This window comes from Neodiprion pinetum, chromosome 7 (genome assembly GCF_021155775.2).
Source record: "Neodiprion pinetum isolate iyNeoPine1 chromosome 7, iyNeoPine1.2, whole genome shotgun sequence".
NCBI lineage: Eukaryota > Metazoa > Arthropoda > Insecta > Hymenoptera > Diprionidae > Neodiprion > Neodiprion pinetum.
Genome location: NC_060238.1, coordinates 23,957,858 through 23,975,011, shown reverse-complemented (window position 1 = coordinate 23,975,011; position 17,154 = coordinate 23,957,858). Strand labels below are relative to the sequence as shown.

The 17,154-nt window shown below is 42.1% G+C and overlaps 1 protein-coding gene across 1 annotated transcript in view; it reads left to right on the top strand.

Annotated features, from left to right (window-relative positions):
- Positions 1-17,154, top strand: part of LOC124223162 (lachesin) — a 179,943-nt gene that overhangs the window by 137,272 nt on the left and 25,517 nt on the right. The window contains exon 5 of the mRNA XM_046634907.2: positions 14,707-14,867. Coding sequence (XP_046490863.1) covers positions 14,707-14,867 — 161 coding nt within the window. The remainder of the gene's footprint in view (positions 1-14,706; positions 14,868-17,154) is intronic.

Genomic DNA, 17,154 nt, shown 5'->3' with positions numbered 1-17,154 from the left:
CGAAGCGGGAGTGTTCCTATCCCCGGAATATCCAGTCAGCGGCATCACATCTCGCGCGTTAAAGTTCCGCGGGTCCATTCGCCTAGATACGGCAGAGAATACGTACGATATTGTAACGTCATCGGCAGAGACAGCTTCGGCGAAACATGCCAGATGCCTGCGTCTCAACTGGCCTGACCAACTTCTGCATTCGATGTTTGTCCGCTCGTTCGAGCCAGTGTATTCGTCACGGGGTTAATGTCTCTTAGGGTGAACAGAATTTCACCCTCTTATCTGTTTCACCGAAGTCTCATAGTCGGTTAAACTGTTGCGACTCGGATGTTCGTCTTCTCTCGAGTTTCTTGAGCTTACTGGCTATGCGTTTGAACGTTGACGCGAGGCGCCCAGACTGGTTTTTAATAAATTCGAGACCACGTTGTACTAATCAGTGATTGCAATTGACAGGTATTTTACTATATTTACGTAAGCGCGATGGGTTCTCGATGTTTCGATGTTTAAGGAGTATCCGAATTCAACAGGAAATTTCATGGAAAATGTACAAAGTGTTTAATTCGTGACGTATTTGCTGTGGATAATTGATGCCGACCTGATATTAGTTTGGATCTAACCGGCCCTAGATTTTTTCAAACACGTGGCATGCGGGCCCCGTTGAAGGACGCAAAGAGGCAAGACGGAGGGTAATTTTCATTCGTATCGGTTCGCCTTTTTCCGGGGGATGACAGACACTCTCGTCTTCTTTCCATAAAGAGTCTTCAATCATCGTTCCTGCAATTTTCTACCCAGCTCGTCGATGACTGCGGATTTCTCTTTCTCTAAACATCGTAAATCGACGATACACGGTTCTCTGCTCTTTCTCGAGTCACTCGCTGCTTCCGCCACCCAGACGTCGAACCCCGAAGCCTTTGGGCCCTCCAAGGCGCCAGTGGGTTCGAACAAAGTGAAAGAAATTATCCTCTACAATCCTACCGTCACGGGATTATGGATTTCATTGTTTGTTTCACGGAGATACGATGTAGGCAACCTGTATATGCCGTCCGTGTATTCGAGGCAACGATTGTTATAGGACGAAGAAAGATGGGACCTGATATCATCATCTATACCTCTATACACAGTTTGACGCGATTCTTTCCTATCTTATCTTGAACACAACGGGAGTTTCCAGGCTAATTGTTACCGGTTATTCGGCGGCGGTTTTCGCGACTCTCTTAGTTTTCTTCATCGCCACAACCTCCTTCATTCATCTACCCATACATATTATATACATGTATATATATATATTATACTCCGCGGAAAATGCGATAATTTACTTGACTTCTTCGCGGATTTGTAACTAACTTTCTTCAATGGTAAGGCAAGGTAATAATCGGATGAAATCCCCCAACGGTGATGCGGAATTCAATCTTTTCCCTTGGCTGTCGTTCCTTTTTTCATTATTTTTATTCTTATACACTTATGATTATTATTATTATTATTATTATTATTATTATTGTTATTATTGTTATTCTTTTTTCTTCCCGTAATTTCTTTACTTTCTCGGTTTCCTCTTTTCTTTCTCCTGTCTCTTTACGAATTCCGTCCGTTCCCTTTGTTCATCGGATAGGTGTCTCAATTCGTACACAATGTGCCTAACATTGTTTCATTTTCCTCTTAATCAACTCTCCAGTAGGTACACGTATTTTCCACCTTTGTTATTATTTCGCCTTCGCGTCCCCTGTTTTTTACGTTCTCCTTTCTTCCCCGTTCATATATATATTCAATTTGCATAAAATTACCGGACACGGAAAGAGGCGAGGGGGAACTTTCCGGTATTGGATCCTGGCGGGGCGTCTAAACGAATCTTACTTTTTGTTTCTAAAATGGAAAAGGACTCTCAGAGGAAGCTCGAGTTATCCGATAGGTTCGTTATATTCTCGAATCTAACGATCGGTAGCCGGCACGTCACTTGTCAGCCGTCGACCTCTTAGGCTTACATCGACTGCAGCAACGGTGTGCATCAGGCCTCGAGGGCACCTGGCGTCTCATCAAGGAACAAGCAAGGCCGCATAGCGGTGGATATGCAATGTGTTGCGTTCACGCGCGTAGTTCCCCACGCATATATATCAATTTTCGCGGTTCAGATCGATTTGTCAAGTGCACCCAGAGGCCCGATTCCCGTCTAGGTACATAAATGTATGCATGCTGCGTGACGCATAGACGGCGATACGCTAATTAGAGTACTTGCATGTGATTAAACAGGCACATTGTGTTTACATGCGCATTATATACATATATGGACACACACACACACACACACACACACACACACACACACACACTTATATACTATTACTTATATATATTTATATACTATATATATGTATATTGTATATAAATGCCTGCCGCGCCTCGTTAGGTTAATTAAAACTTGAGACGGCGGGACTGATATCAAATGTGAAATAAAAGGAAACGGAAATACTTGGAAAATATACCTCGAGGCTTTAATCAATCCCTCTTGTTTACAAGTCTTTGTTTAACTTCAGTTACACCGGATTACTCGTTCCGCGAAGGGATTACCAAATGAATTAAATTGAATAAGGTCAAGTAGAAATGCTCGATCAACTGTTTCTTGGTAAAAGTAATCATCTTTCTACCGATGTGTATTGTTTTAAGAGAAGGTGATAGGCGCGAGTGAACATTTTGCTGGATGGACAGTTATTGATACTAATATTATTATTATTATTAATTAACATCGTAGCTTCTGCAAACTGTATGTAAGCGCTGATTGATATTAATCGCTGATTAGGTAATTTCGTGGATTACGGTATACAGGCGAGAAGACGATACAAGATGAATTTATTGGAGACACTATAACGCGAGCCCTTCGATTCCTTTTTTTATTTCTCTAGTAACGTAACACGGCAAATTATGTTGAAAATTTCTTTGATATAACGTCGTTTTTTTTCACAACCCATGAAAATAGAACAAAGAATACGGAAAAAAGGATTGAGGATAAAAAAGAAACACCATTTACTCGGTATACTTTACTTTTCTATCAAGAAGTCGACGCCGCAGGTTACAGTGTAATTCTGAACCGATGCGACGAGTTATAAAAAACGATAAAAAAAAAAAAATAAATAAAATTATCTGTCATTGCTTTTATTTCTTTACTGGAGAGAACAGATCTAATCTATTCTTCAGTCGCGGTAGAACGGCGTTGAGAATTTATCAACCGGCGTGGTGCAATGTGCATTAAAACCGAGTTCGCGGATGGTTGATACCGGGCGGTTCGTTCTCGCTTCGGAATAAAACGAAACGAAACTAAACGAAACGGAGCTTGGCTCGCAAAAGCCGAGGAACGAAGGTGCAAACGTGGGGTGGTTGTGCCGCGGTTTTAACGGGGGTGGTATTTACTCCGCAGGGTGAGACTTACTTACTTATTATAGTCGAGAGCTGAGAACCCGAGGTAGTACCCGTGGAAGAGCGTCGCTATAGGTATATATTGTCTATACCTGCCATATTCGTCGGCTGCCAGGCGTTATATCGGTCTCGAAATAGCGACGGACGCGAAAGGTAAGACGAGAAAGAAGCAGAGAGCGGGAAATTATGTCCTGCACGAACAACTCGCTCGCTCCAAGTTCACCCGATTTCAAGCGACGCTCGAATCCCTCGCTCTCGTAAAAATATACACCCAATATAGATCTGCTGGGAGTAGATACAGCTGGAGAAGAAGCGCGTGAACCTGCGGCAGACAGCAGAGCTTATACAATCATGCTTGTTGTCCCCGGAAGGCAATGCCCGAGATGTCTGCCGTGCAACGTGACACCCGCAGGAGTTTTATAAATAACCCCTGAGCAGGAGAGACCAGTTCCAAGATTCAAGGGAAAATATTTTTTGGTAGAGGGGAAGGAAAGGTGAGGGAAGGGAAATCGGGAAAGCAGATTAGTTAAAAGAGTTATGCGTACAGATCCCGTTACCGACATTTTACCCGCTTCGCAGCTCAGACACGAACCATTTCGACTTTACCGATCATCGGAAAAAAGGGTTTGTGCCTGAGTTGCGAAGTAGCTGAAATGTCGATAAAATGACGGTATCGGGATCTGTACGCAGAACTCTCCTTACTACTCTACTCGGGAAGCCACCTCCGAAATCCCAAAGAGGATCAATGGAACCGTGTTGCCTCTAGACACTCAGCTCTGCATACTCATAGCTCTGTAGCCATGCCGGCACATGTGGAACGCACGCCGTGTTTACCGGAGAGGGGTGGTGGTGGTTTCCGCTTTGGCTTTGACTCAGACGGCTTTGAATTCAACTCTATGTTACAACCCAAGCTCGCGTCTGCAGTCCCAGCCGACTTTGACTACTCCAGGTTCCCTTTTGCCCCACTGTCTCGCATCAACTTTTGTCGGGCAGTGCACGTACGTACGTTTCCTGATACCGCTGTAGCGCACCAAAGCGCACCCTTCATGTCGATAGTGCTATTATAAAATTTCACGATGCACGGAATACCTACGTATTCTGCGATACCCTATATCTTTAGCCAATCTTACGTTAGTCGGGTTTTACGGGAATTCTTTTTAGAGGCCGACTAGATTTTCGGTTCAATTGGAGGAGGAGAAGGAAAATATGTCCCTCGATTCAAGCGGAAACGGCATGTCAGCTCTGAAGAGGTCAATGCGATACGAAGTCAGATTGGACTAACGGTGTACATTCAACCCTACGACAACAAATTGGTTTCGCCGTATAACGGAACCTTGTACTGCCCATGAAACAGTTACTTGACTTGTGGTTTTTAATCTTCGAGCAGTAAATATCAAGGGAAACATGTTGAAAATCTCCGGAAGTAATGGTACTTACTCATTGTCAGTTTCTGGGGCATAATGGGTCCCTCAAAGGAATCCTTATAAGCATGTATCTCGGAAACTAGTGATTTTTGGGACTTGTGTCCATGAGAACTGTTGATTGGGAGGACATGTACTGTAACATACTGAAAATCCAGCCAATTTCCAGAAGGATTCTGCGGGGTCCTTCCTAGTTACATGCATCGATTCGATCGCGAAAGAATGCTCCGAATCAAATATAATACGTATCAGACGAACGGGCCAATCGATGATAAAAAACGGTACGTCTTATACCCTCGGCACGCGGACGGTTGATAATGAGGTGTAAGCCGAGGACGTCAGGGAGCAGCAGAGGGGCCGGAATGCCTCTTCGAGTGACCGTAGGTGTCGGTGAGATGAGAGTAATGTGGCATTCGGGTCCGGGGTTTGGGGCGAGGAGGAAATGACGTACGTAATGCAATATGTGGGGTGTCGTCTGTCGTCAGCGTCGCGACGGAACGGAACGGAACAGAACGGAACGGAACAGAACAGAAACGGGAGAACCTGCGTTCCGTTGATAACGACCAGCGCCGTTCATATTTTACGAGATGCTCATCAATAATTCATGCCGTGAATAATGTAGACCTGTTTCACGTTACTTTATATTATCTCGGTGTGTGCATGAGCGCACCCTCGACGTCTCTTGCTGCATGTATCATCGCTCACATTCGCGTGCCTGCCAATATTCAGCGACGGCTGATATTCCCGGTTCGAATGGGTTTAACGATGTCCCCAGGATTCGTTTCGGTGCATGAAATTCTCGTTTTATCTTACTTCTGTCTTACTTCTCATCGAATTCCGAAAAATCAAACTTTCTCGCATCTCCTTTACATCGTGGCCACACGCCTGGAAAACTTAAAATTTAAAAGCGGGCATTGAATGACTTTGCAATTGTCAGGGGATTTTTAATTTGGACGTGGAAAAAATGATTTTTCGAGGTAACAAGTTTACTCTTTTTCGTCGAGAGAACTGATTTTTTTTGTACGTTATATATTTTTCTTCAATTAGAATTGTATTTAAACCGAATATAGAGTTAATAAGCCGAACGATTTAGGTTTTAGTAACTTACTGGAACTGGGAAAATTTAAAGGAAAACTGTCATGGAGTGAATCTTATACCCTATAGTCATTGTTGTTGTTGTTTTTTTTTTTTGCGATGAAAATTTGCAACACCACGTGACGATTTCACGATTCTGCGTTTCGCGTTCGCCTTTCGAAGGCCTATTCCATCCCCCTCAACCCCCGTCACGCCGATTGCATGGGTACAGCTGTATAATAGGTATAACGGATCGGGGGTTGCACGCGGTGGGAAATTTTGTCAGATTCTACGGTAAGTCCGGACAATTTTACTGTTATCGCAACCGAACACGGCCACCCTGATAGCTACGCACACGAACGCAACGCCACTTTTCGGATATCGGTGAGGCTCACTTTCACACGTGTATTGTCACCATTTCGCCTATAATACAGCAACGTCAGCGAGAAAATTTCTTATATATATATATTCCTATGGTATATAGGTATAATATAACGCGCAGGTGCGTATCCGTTTGAAAATCTACGCCTGATTTACCAACCTTTTAAACTCTGATAATTTCACTTTTTTCACAGAAATGTCAGATACCTATCTACCTAAGTACCGTGTGTAAAAAAAAGACGTCAAAAAATGTACTTGACAGGAAATAATTTTTCACGCTTTTCGTTGTCCTTTTTTTTTTTCATTTTCAATCAAATCAATATGATTCGGGGACGTATTACATAGTTTTTGCGATCATTTTGATTCTCTCTGATAAAAGGATAATCGATTTACCCGTAACAGATACGTTTTTTTTAATTTTTTTATCAAAGATAAAACTTGTATTGCTGTACGTGACAATCTTGACGTGGAGAAAATCGCTAGAACAAAGAAAGACGGTCGGTTATTATAGGCGGAGAAGTTTGTGCCATACAATATACTGGAGGAGTCGGAAAATACGGTCGTGTGTAAGAACTTGGTACAATAGTAGATGATGACGGATAAGATACGTACGTAAGACGCGGTGAACAAGACTTGGATACACGGGTTGAAAACTTGACGGTAGATATAACTTATTCGAACAATAAACGATCCTTGTATTTACACTTGTGTGTGTGTGTGTGTGTGTACGTACAAAGTTTGACGAGAGTTTTTCTCTTTGTGTGCGTCTGTGGGCGTAAGTTCGCACTTGTGTAACTAAACGCTTGTACGTATAATCAGTGAAGAAGAAAAAAAAAAATAAAAATACGCGCTGACAATTAAGAACGAGACGAACTCGATGGATGCATTTAAACTGCATTTACAACGATGTGTTGTGTTTTTTTTTTTTTTTCACACTGTGTGAGTGTTTTACCGAAGAATAATATTCACGTCAATGAATCGCGTGTACAGAAATCGGTTATGATGTGTATAATGTCGCAAGTATTTTCGCGTTGGAGTGATTTTTTTCAAAGGATCTGTAACCCAGCCAACTTCTGTTGAGGGATTTTATAAAATTGGATTTTTTTAAAATTTCATTCTCGTAATTTAAATATATTCAAGTATGTACGCGGAAAGTTTCACGTCGATCCGACAAATATTCTCGAAGTTACGCGAACATTTGCAAAGACGCCCTAGCGGCGTTTGAAAGTGCTTTTGAAACTTTGAACGCGTTTTTCTCAAAACTATGTTTTCGAAGTCGGTGAGCAAGATTTCTCGGAAACGGCTAAGCCGATAAGTCTAAAATTTTTACACGAGCTTTATGAATGTATTTTTCAGTCCTTGATCGAAGCTTTCTTCCCGCCGATAAATATTTTCGATTTTATGAACAAATTAAGGCGAAAATTTTTATGGAAACGCGAATTTTTTTTTTACCACGCCGTCGTAGGTACTGTTGAAAATTAATATTTCGGTTATTCCTTTGATCAAAGACCAGACAATACCTTGTATTAATTAAATCTTTTTTCATTTTTCATTTCGGATGATCCAGTCCAGAGATATCTTGCTCACCGCAAGACACCTTTTTTTAGTAGTGCTCCCGGATATCGGCCGTAGAGCAGCTTTGAAAATCATTATTTAAACGAAATGAAATGACGAATGAATGGCGATGTAAAATCCCGAGAGAGGAAGTGAATCGTGCACTGACGGCCGGGATTTCCGAGAGGAGAACGTGGGCCAGGAGTTAATGTGGCTGCGGAATCACAGCGAAGACCAGTGTTTACTCATATCCAATCAACGCGAAAATCCGGGACTCCCTCGATTCGAGCTTTTTTGCTTTTCGACCTTTCGATCTCTTTCACCGCAGCTGAAAGCGAGCCGCGACGGAAATCGATTGAAAATTTCGCACGATGCTCGTCATGCCGAAGGATCAGGAGGGGTTTGTTTTTGGCGAAATTCCCGCTGTCCCGCTGGCTGATTCCCCCGCGGGCCAAACCGTCTCCCTGTTTCGACGTCTCTTTTTATGTGTGTGGGTACGTCGTGTAAAACGCGACCCCACCTATCGGTTCTCTTCTCTCTCTCTCTCTCTCTCTCTCTCTCTCTCTCTCTCTCTCTCTCTCTCTCTCTCTCTCTCTCTCTCTCTCTCTCTCTCTCTACTCTACTTTCTCCTTCAAAAGCTACGAGGGTTCTTTTCGCCCCTTTGCGTCGACCATGATACTGTTAAACTTTAAGGATCAGAAGGCCTTTGATTCTATCCTTGTGCGGAGAATATTTGTGGGCGGGTCAAATATAAGCCTGTATTGTAGCGATTCCGTCTCGTTTTTGCTACTTTAAATACTGAATATTCGTTTCCATTTTTTATACCAGACTTCAATATTATACATGGAACGAATTCGTTTTGACTCTACTTATGGGTTTAACGATTTGTTCAATATTCTAAATTATTATCTACCGTTGTACGATGTCAAGACCTCGAGTTTATTTATCCTAATCGTGGATGTGACGAACTTTGGAAAAGTGTAAAGTAGCGGGCGATTATGTTTAAAGCCGTCGCAGAACTTGATATACGCCGAAGAAGCTTCAAGTTTTCGGTGTAGGTAAAATTACCACTTTGTACCGACGTAGGGTGCAGATAGTGGAGGTTACGGCGGGGGAAACTTTGGGAAAAGTTTTCATCCGACCAAGACTGTTCCAGTATCTATGAGTAAATAATTATAAGTATGATAAAATTAGGCAAGTTGTTGATGATGGTATCAGAGTGAAAGATTATAACTGGACCTACGCTGCGTTCTGTGAGCTGTTATGCACAATTGTATGAATGGTGTATGTGCAGAGTGAGTAGCTAACGGTCGAATGGTTTAACGCGCATGCGTTAAAATTCTAAAAGGAAAAGCAGTTTTTGGGGCAAAGTTGAAATGCCGAATTTGAAGAGTTCCGAAAGTGCCGAATTCCGAATTTCTTGGTGGCGAAAGTTGAAGTTGAGAAATTAAACTTTAACCAAACATCAAAGTTTTGAATCGTCCGAAACCTGACGCTGAAAGTTCCGAAAGTGCGAACCCGTTCGTTTAGTAAGCTACGCTGTGCGAGCATATTTTAATTGTTCGAAATTTTACCCCATCGGAACTTTACTTTTCAAAACTTTGCTCTATCGTAACTTGAATATTCGGAATCTTATATTTCGGAATTTTGAGCCGACGGCTTTCGGCCCATTCGAAATTTTGTTGTTTCTTCAAAGTTTGATTTCTTTACTTCGTGGAATTAGGTGCTTTCGAAATTTTTCAAACTCGGAACTTCAAACCCGCCCCCAAATGTTTTGTCAGGTTGACCAATTGTCATAAGTTCAGATAACAGGTCGCCGCGACGTATATAACCTAAAATTTTTTACAGCTGTCATTCAAATGTTAATAATTTTTACCAATAAAAACCTTCGCATTTGCCCACTCGATCTTCAAAACAGTTCCCACGGCCAAAGTGTTTTATCTACCGGTGATGCCGTCAATATTTTTACAGCGGTTGAAAAATAGTACGAATATTTTTTTTTCTCCTTGTGAACACGCTTGCAGCTTGATACAAACGTGACAGACAGCTGTCAAAATTTCTGAGGTTACATACATCGCGGCGACCTGTCATCTGAACTTGCGACGGTTGGTCAAGCTGAAACAACAACTGGTTTTCCTCGAGAATTTCAGCGCATACGCGTTAGATCATTCGACCGTTACCTACTCGCTATGTGTTATATATATATACATACAGTGTATCTAGCAGAGTGTATCGACGAGAATTATTGTTGCTCTTCTTAACTACAACTGTAACTGTTATTGTTATTATTTTCTCGTGCCTCGAGGATTCGGGTGCAGGGTTGGGCATGTTATATTCTATAACAGCCGGAGAGCACGAGGTGCCGAACGTTTAATCGTTACGGTTTAATGAAATGGAATTAGCCAAGGCGTTCAAAGGCCCTGCCTTAATTCCTCGTTGAGTAGAACTCTTAACTCGATTTGCCGAGCGAAAAGTTTTGCCGAACCGAAAGACAAGAAAAGAGAAGCGAAGAGGATAGAAGAAAAGAGAAGCGTGGCGAGAAAACTGTCGGGCGTGCTGGGGGTTGATCGGGTTGAGGATGAGCGAAGAGATTGAGGAAAAGGAAAAGGGAAAGAAAAGGGCGTCTGCAGTGCGTGACGTCTGTTCCAGAGATCACCGAGGTATTTGTGCGATTACATTGGGATCTGGGGGATGACTGTCGCACCTGTCAGACGCGGAGACGTCCGCCCTGCGGTGTATAGAAAAACGAAACGAAAATATGCCCCGCTCGTAGTAAAAGATCAAAATCGAACGAGTCACCCCTCCAAGACTCCCTCGCCTTTTGCTTTCTTCTTTCATTCTTTCCTTTCTTTTCTTTTCTTCTTATTTCTCAAATTCTCCCTCGGCAGTCTTTGAGCAAAAACTCGGACTTTTTTCATTCCGTACATTACAGAGGAAATATACGAGCTTTACGGTTGTACCTAAGAAACAAATACCACATTATCAAAATGTCTGATTGTCAGTTTTTTTTTTTTTTTTTTTCGCTTCATTTTCTACAATTTTCAAATTGCTATTGCTCGGATTACTCATCGGTTTTCATTAACTGTTGACAATGTTGATGTCGATTGATTTCTGAAAAATTAACAAACACGTGTCGCGTAGAATAACGATTTTTTGTACCTAGAATATATTGGTGAATAATAATTTGATAAAAAAATGTTCGTTACTCGTGAACGGAGATTTTCTCTATTAATCCTCTGGTGCTCGGCAGTTTTTATTTATTCGATTTCGATAAAAAATTATCGTGAAGTTTGGTCCGCAGATGAAGAACGCAATAAAAATGTGAGTTAGACGAATGACAAGATCAAATTCTTCAACATAATTTTACCAATATCTTAACCCTGAGAAATATTTCGCCGTTGTTTTCCACTGAAGCGGGTTTCGGATTTGAAGAATTAAATGTAAGAATCGTGCCGCGTACTTATTCATTCCGACGATTTTACACCGTGCCTTTGACATTTTCTAACCCTTCTACGTTCCTACTACCACCATAAACGAACGGTTCTATTTCTCCCGAACAAACGCGACGGAGGTTCGAGTCCGTCACTGATATCCGTGACCGACTAGTCGAGGGCGTCGGGTTGCTTCGGGGGGCGACGGGGGTCAGCCTGGGTCAAGAGGGTCGTCGGCGCGAAGGTATAACGCGCTATCTGACGTCTCCCACGGGATGCGAGGGTCCCCCGCCATCGGCTCTTTTTCTCTCTCTAATTCCCGCCGCCGCCACCCCCGGAGATCCCGGGGGTTGTGAACCTCGAGGGGCGAGGAGGCGAAGCCGGCGTCGATCAGTTCGCCTCTCGCCTCTCGCTTCTCGCGACTAAAACAAACTCCGAAACTGTGCGAGGCACTTCTCCAAGAACCGATGCAGCCCCCGCAACGGAATATCGCCGCAAATTGAACCGGGGGAAAACGTCCATCGGCCACCCTACGCGGTACCAACGAGTCCGTGCCACGATACTCGACCCTGATATCACTCCGCCTGTCACGCTTGATATCGAAGTTAATCCGACAGGAAAGTAGGTAGGTATGGGAAAAACGAAAAATAGGAGGGCGGAATCGAGGGGAGGAAAATTGCTGCCCGGGAATCTTGACAGCGAGGAATTACAACGCCATTCTTCCGTTGGAAAATACCGAGCGAATTTTAGCAAGTAATGAAATGTACAGTGTGAATTTTTCAACGACCGAATGGTTCAATGCGCGTTCGCTGAAATTCGAGTGCAAGAGCAGTTGTCTTGTCAGGGTTACCAACATTCTTTAGGCTATTCACATCGCGGCGACCTGTCATATGGATCCATCAATGTTGGTCGCCCTGACGGAACAACTGCTCTTGCTCTCGAATTTAATACGCATGCGCGTTGAGAGCCATCCGGTCGTTAGAAATCCACTCTGTTTGTATATATGGAAAACCGAGGACTTGTATTTTTCGCCAGGAGATTTATTTCTGCATCGTTACTATGAATACGTAGCATCCGTACTGAATTACATCTCTCAAGAGGGTGAAAAATACTTACTTCTTCAAAGCGATGTATAATATTCATTGAAATTGCGTGTAGTTGCGTAAAATTGGTACTTTCACCAACGTGATTTCTTAAATTTTTACCAATTGTATTGTCATAATGTTGCTGCTCACTTATGTTGTAGAAAGACACGTTTGCTTTAAATCGTTGTTGAGAGACAGGCCCGGTTATTTCAAATTTGACGAGAAGAATGAGCAACGTTTCGGACAGGATCGATTAGTCTGCAGCGGAAATCGAATTATCGGGATGAAAATAGATTTTTGGAAGGTTGGAGACGACAGTCGCGGAAATTAGCATCTAGGTATGATGCGCGGAGTGTATCCAGCATCTTCCATACACACACGTTTCACATGTCCCCGTTACCTTATACTTTAATAACTTGCCGCAGCTGCAGATGCGGCGCAGCATCGATAACTCACACAGTCGCACAAACACCAACAACGCAGCCCTTGGCGAAAGATAAGAAATTCGTGGATGTGCGGAGGTGGAAAAGGGGACGAGGTGAGGCGGGGAAATTGAATTTGTTCGCTTGATGTCGGCAGACGGCCAACGTTAAGCCTACTTTAGGCGACCTCCTCTGGTTTCTGGTACTTATACTTATAGTTATCGACGACTTTAAGGATGCGAAGAACTCTTATAACCACCTACCGAAACCCGTCCCCAGGTTACACTACGTGGACCGCGTGAAAAAATGGTTTCGAAGAAAAAACTTTTACCCTCGTGCCGAGCACCCATCTAACCTAACCTAACCTAACTTAACTTAACCTGCTCAAAATTCTTCTTTGAAAGAAAAATCTTTTCTTCTCTAAACCCGCTATTTTCAATTCAATCGTAATCAAAGAAATTTGGAAAATTTGAAGGCTTCCGAGGCTTTTTGAAACGGAGGGGATAAAAAATTGTCGGTTCTTGCAAAATTTCTCTGATATATTTATAAGGTGTAGCCTACTTCGCGCGGGGCGACGATTTGCGAGGACTACGCTCTTTATCTCGCAGGGTGCAGAAGAGGAGGGGCACGGAAATCTTTAGAATGTAGTTTGATTCATAGATGGCTGTTGGGCGAGCCGAAACGTGACCCGGCATTAAGTGGCGCGTAAAATATTGCCACCGTGCAAATACCCTCGTAAAATTCAGCCGACGCTCGACGCAGGCGTCGCCGTCGCTCGAGCTTTCGGAGGATCCTGAAACCGCCATCCAAGATATCCGCGAAGCGATCCGCCGAACGATGTAAATTCAATCCGATATACGCCCCCGATTTTCCCTGATCCCACTGCGTAAACAAACAATATTCTACGCTCGTCATTTCGCTTCTTAGAATTACCAGATTCTCGGGCATTTTTCTATTCTCGTTGCTCATCTCCTTGTCGCAAATTAATCTCAAATTTTTCACTCCCGAATTTAGACGCAGAAAACTTTTCTTACCGGTCGCTTTGCAATTATAATTCCCGGTTGCGGTTACCGAGTCGCTCCTTTTGTTTCTTCGCAATGCGAAACTTTATCGCGATTTTTTCTTCCCTTCTTTCCACCCTTTCTTTTTTCCCTCTACTTCTATCCTTTTCTACTTTTATCACGGAATTCCTGGCGAGATACGCGCGTTTTACCCGAGTCCGCAAGACGACCGAAGAATGTATTTTATCTGCTGCTCTCTTTCTCTGCTTCTCTTCTTTCCACTTCTTCTGTAACAGACAGTCCGGACCATCGGCAGATATACCCCAGAGGAATAGTAGCTATATACAAACGTCTTTCCGAATGACACGTGCCATGGACGGTATCAAAACGTCAATCTCATTGTCGTCTGCGAAAAGACACCGGCGAGATCCTCGGTCCCTCGTCTCTGGAAGAAAGAAAGAATAAAGAAACATAGAAAAACTCGGCTGACATCAAGAGATAAACTTTTTACGAGGATTACCAATTTCTTTGAAATTCTCAGAACATTTGGATCTTTCGCCGAGTCTCAACGTTTAGAATTTACAACTTGTCGTTCTCGGTGCGTTTGAATTTCCCGCCCCATCCACTACGTCACAAGAGCTCTAACCAATTAGAGAAGTGGTCTGCGTAACTGAGAGTAAAACATCCAAAGATGCTAGAATCGCTGATTCGAGGTACATCGAAGTATTTTAAGAGTCGCACCGGATACTGGAAATATATTTTGCGACTGAAAATGATGTAAGCGTTATCGAAATTCGGCGGGAAATTTGAATGGATCTTAGGTGAATGAAGAAACAAATCGCCACTAAAACCAACGAAGATGAAAATTAGTTTTACAAAACTCGTAATGTACGACGACGAAGCGGAGACTAAAAAGAAATGCTTTGTCTGAAATGTTTCAGCCACGGGGTTCGTGCCGGACTTTCTTCACCCCCTGGAGAACGTGACGATCTCGCAGGGACGGGACGCGACCTTCACCTGTGTGGTTAATAACCTGGGTGGAAACCGGGTGAGTTCTTCCGCTTCTGCGGGTGGCGATCACGGTGCAGGCGCCAAGGCCCGGGTAAATATCTTACCAAATAACGTCCACTAAGGACTCCAACATCCACCTGCACTTCTCTACTCACTGCATTCTACGCGCGCCCGCCTGCATCTTCAGCACTGCATTTGAAAACCAAACCAGACCAAACCAAAAAAAAAGAAAAAAATGTTGAAAAACATATTTTTATAAAAAAAGCACCATCACCATCGCAGCCCGCTCCGAACTGAGCATGGTCTTTATACTTTTTAAACTATCGACTGATGTATCGAGGCTACTGTTAATTACGTAGGATTATCACGTCGCATGATCGCGAGATATTTGTATAAATTTCATTTTCGGAGGAAAACAAGAATTTCCTTTTTTATAAATATATATATATATATATATATATATATATATATAAGTTTAATATACGTGCATCTCGCGATCAGTTTGCCGATTCCTCTGTTCATTTTACGTCCTTCTACCCGAACCTCGCACTTGTATTATTCGACCGCAAAACAAAATCATCAAATTTCGCCGATATTTCGCGATGTGTTTAGTAGACATTATTGTTATCGATTAATAATTATGTATCAATTATTCATTCGAGATGGAGACAAATTTTTGATAATAATATATTCGTTCGTAACGGGTGTAATTTTCTAAGCTGGGGTCAAATTTCCCACCTTATTTTATGACATTGAAATAAATTACGAAATTGACTTAATGAATTTCATACAAACTTCGGTTAAAAATTTTACTGAACTGTTTGAATAGTTCTTTAGTAACGATTAGCTTCTGGTTCCGTAAAATCTGCAATGCCTTCAGAAATCTGGTCAAGTACTTCTTAAACTGTAATAATTGCTACTGTATCGCTGGATATTAATTTTCTTTCTCTTTTATTTATTTAACATTCTTCGCAATATCGAGAGCTTTCTTGCTGGTAGATTGATTAATCCTCAGGGAGAATTTGTTTCTTTGTGCTAATTTCGCGAGGTGGGAACTTTCGACAGCAGCAATGTTGACAATAATTGTCGCGTATCGGCGTGTTTGACATAAGTAATGTATCATATCCTCGGATCGAAGCACTGCACATACCGTATGATTGCACGCACCCGGATTTAGTCGAATTTGATTACACGTACATATGTATTTAATAAGTAACCTGCAACTAACGATAAGCACATACCTGTAGGTAAAAATATTTTATACAGAGAGCCTGGAAATAGAAACAAAGATGTTTATAATTTTTCATCGCAAAACAGAACGAGGTTAACAATAATCTTGTTATGAAAAAGAATCGAGGGCTGCAACTTGTAAAGGTACAGTAATTCGCACTGAAACCGATGCGTGATATGATTTTGAAGAAAAGTATATGAAAAAAAAAAATAAAAAAAAAAAAAAAAAAAACGATTAAAGAAGTGACGGGGCCATGAAAATGGTGACGCGGAAAAATTCGCGTTCTAACTTTGATCGATTTTCTGCTCTGTGTTTATTTTTCATTTTTTCCCAAGATAAAAGGAACAAATAAAAAAAAAGAAAAAAGAAATCCGCTTTACCTACCTCGCCGAACAAAGTTTTACAGTGTCGCGGTAAGTTCCTCAGAGACTCGTGTATATGGTATATGTTATATAGTCGAGCTTCGCCTGATGCTGGCTTCGGGCAAAAGCGGCTTAATCGTTACTTACCGCGTCGCTTCGCGGACTTTTACCTACCTAGAGTTTTCGCGATGCGGTGACTGCAATTACGACGAGCACAGTCTGGTCCTTGCTGCACGTAGAAACTGCGGCTACATTGCCTCAGCGGGTGGGGTAAAAAAATACGAAAGACTGAAAATTCGATCGAACGAAATCCCGAAAGTCAAATTACCGACAGCTGAAAACGTAGATTGACCGTAAATACGAAAGATTGTCTTGTAGAAAAATAAAAATTGAGAACGCAATAACGTGTGAATTTATTTATAACGAAATTCTTTTTGAGAATTAGGCAGAATATTGAAATGTAAAAATACCGAAGAATTGAAAAATCGACTTTCAAATGTCAGACTCGTGCCTTTTTTGAAAATTTACGAATCCGAATTTATTAATAACGACTGACCACAGAATGGAAAGGTTAAAATTCCAAAATCCACGAAACACATTTACTCTTTCCAACGTGACAAGTTGCAGCTAATAGATGTTGTTACGCTTGTGAAGTGAGACGAACGTGGAACACGATTAAATATAACAACGTTTCGAATAAATTGACTTTACGAAAGCAAAGATGTGACGTTTAAATGTTATTAAATATATGTTGTCTATTCTTTTGCGTTTTTTTTTCTTTCGAT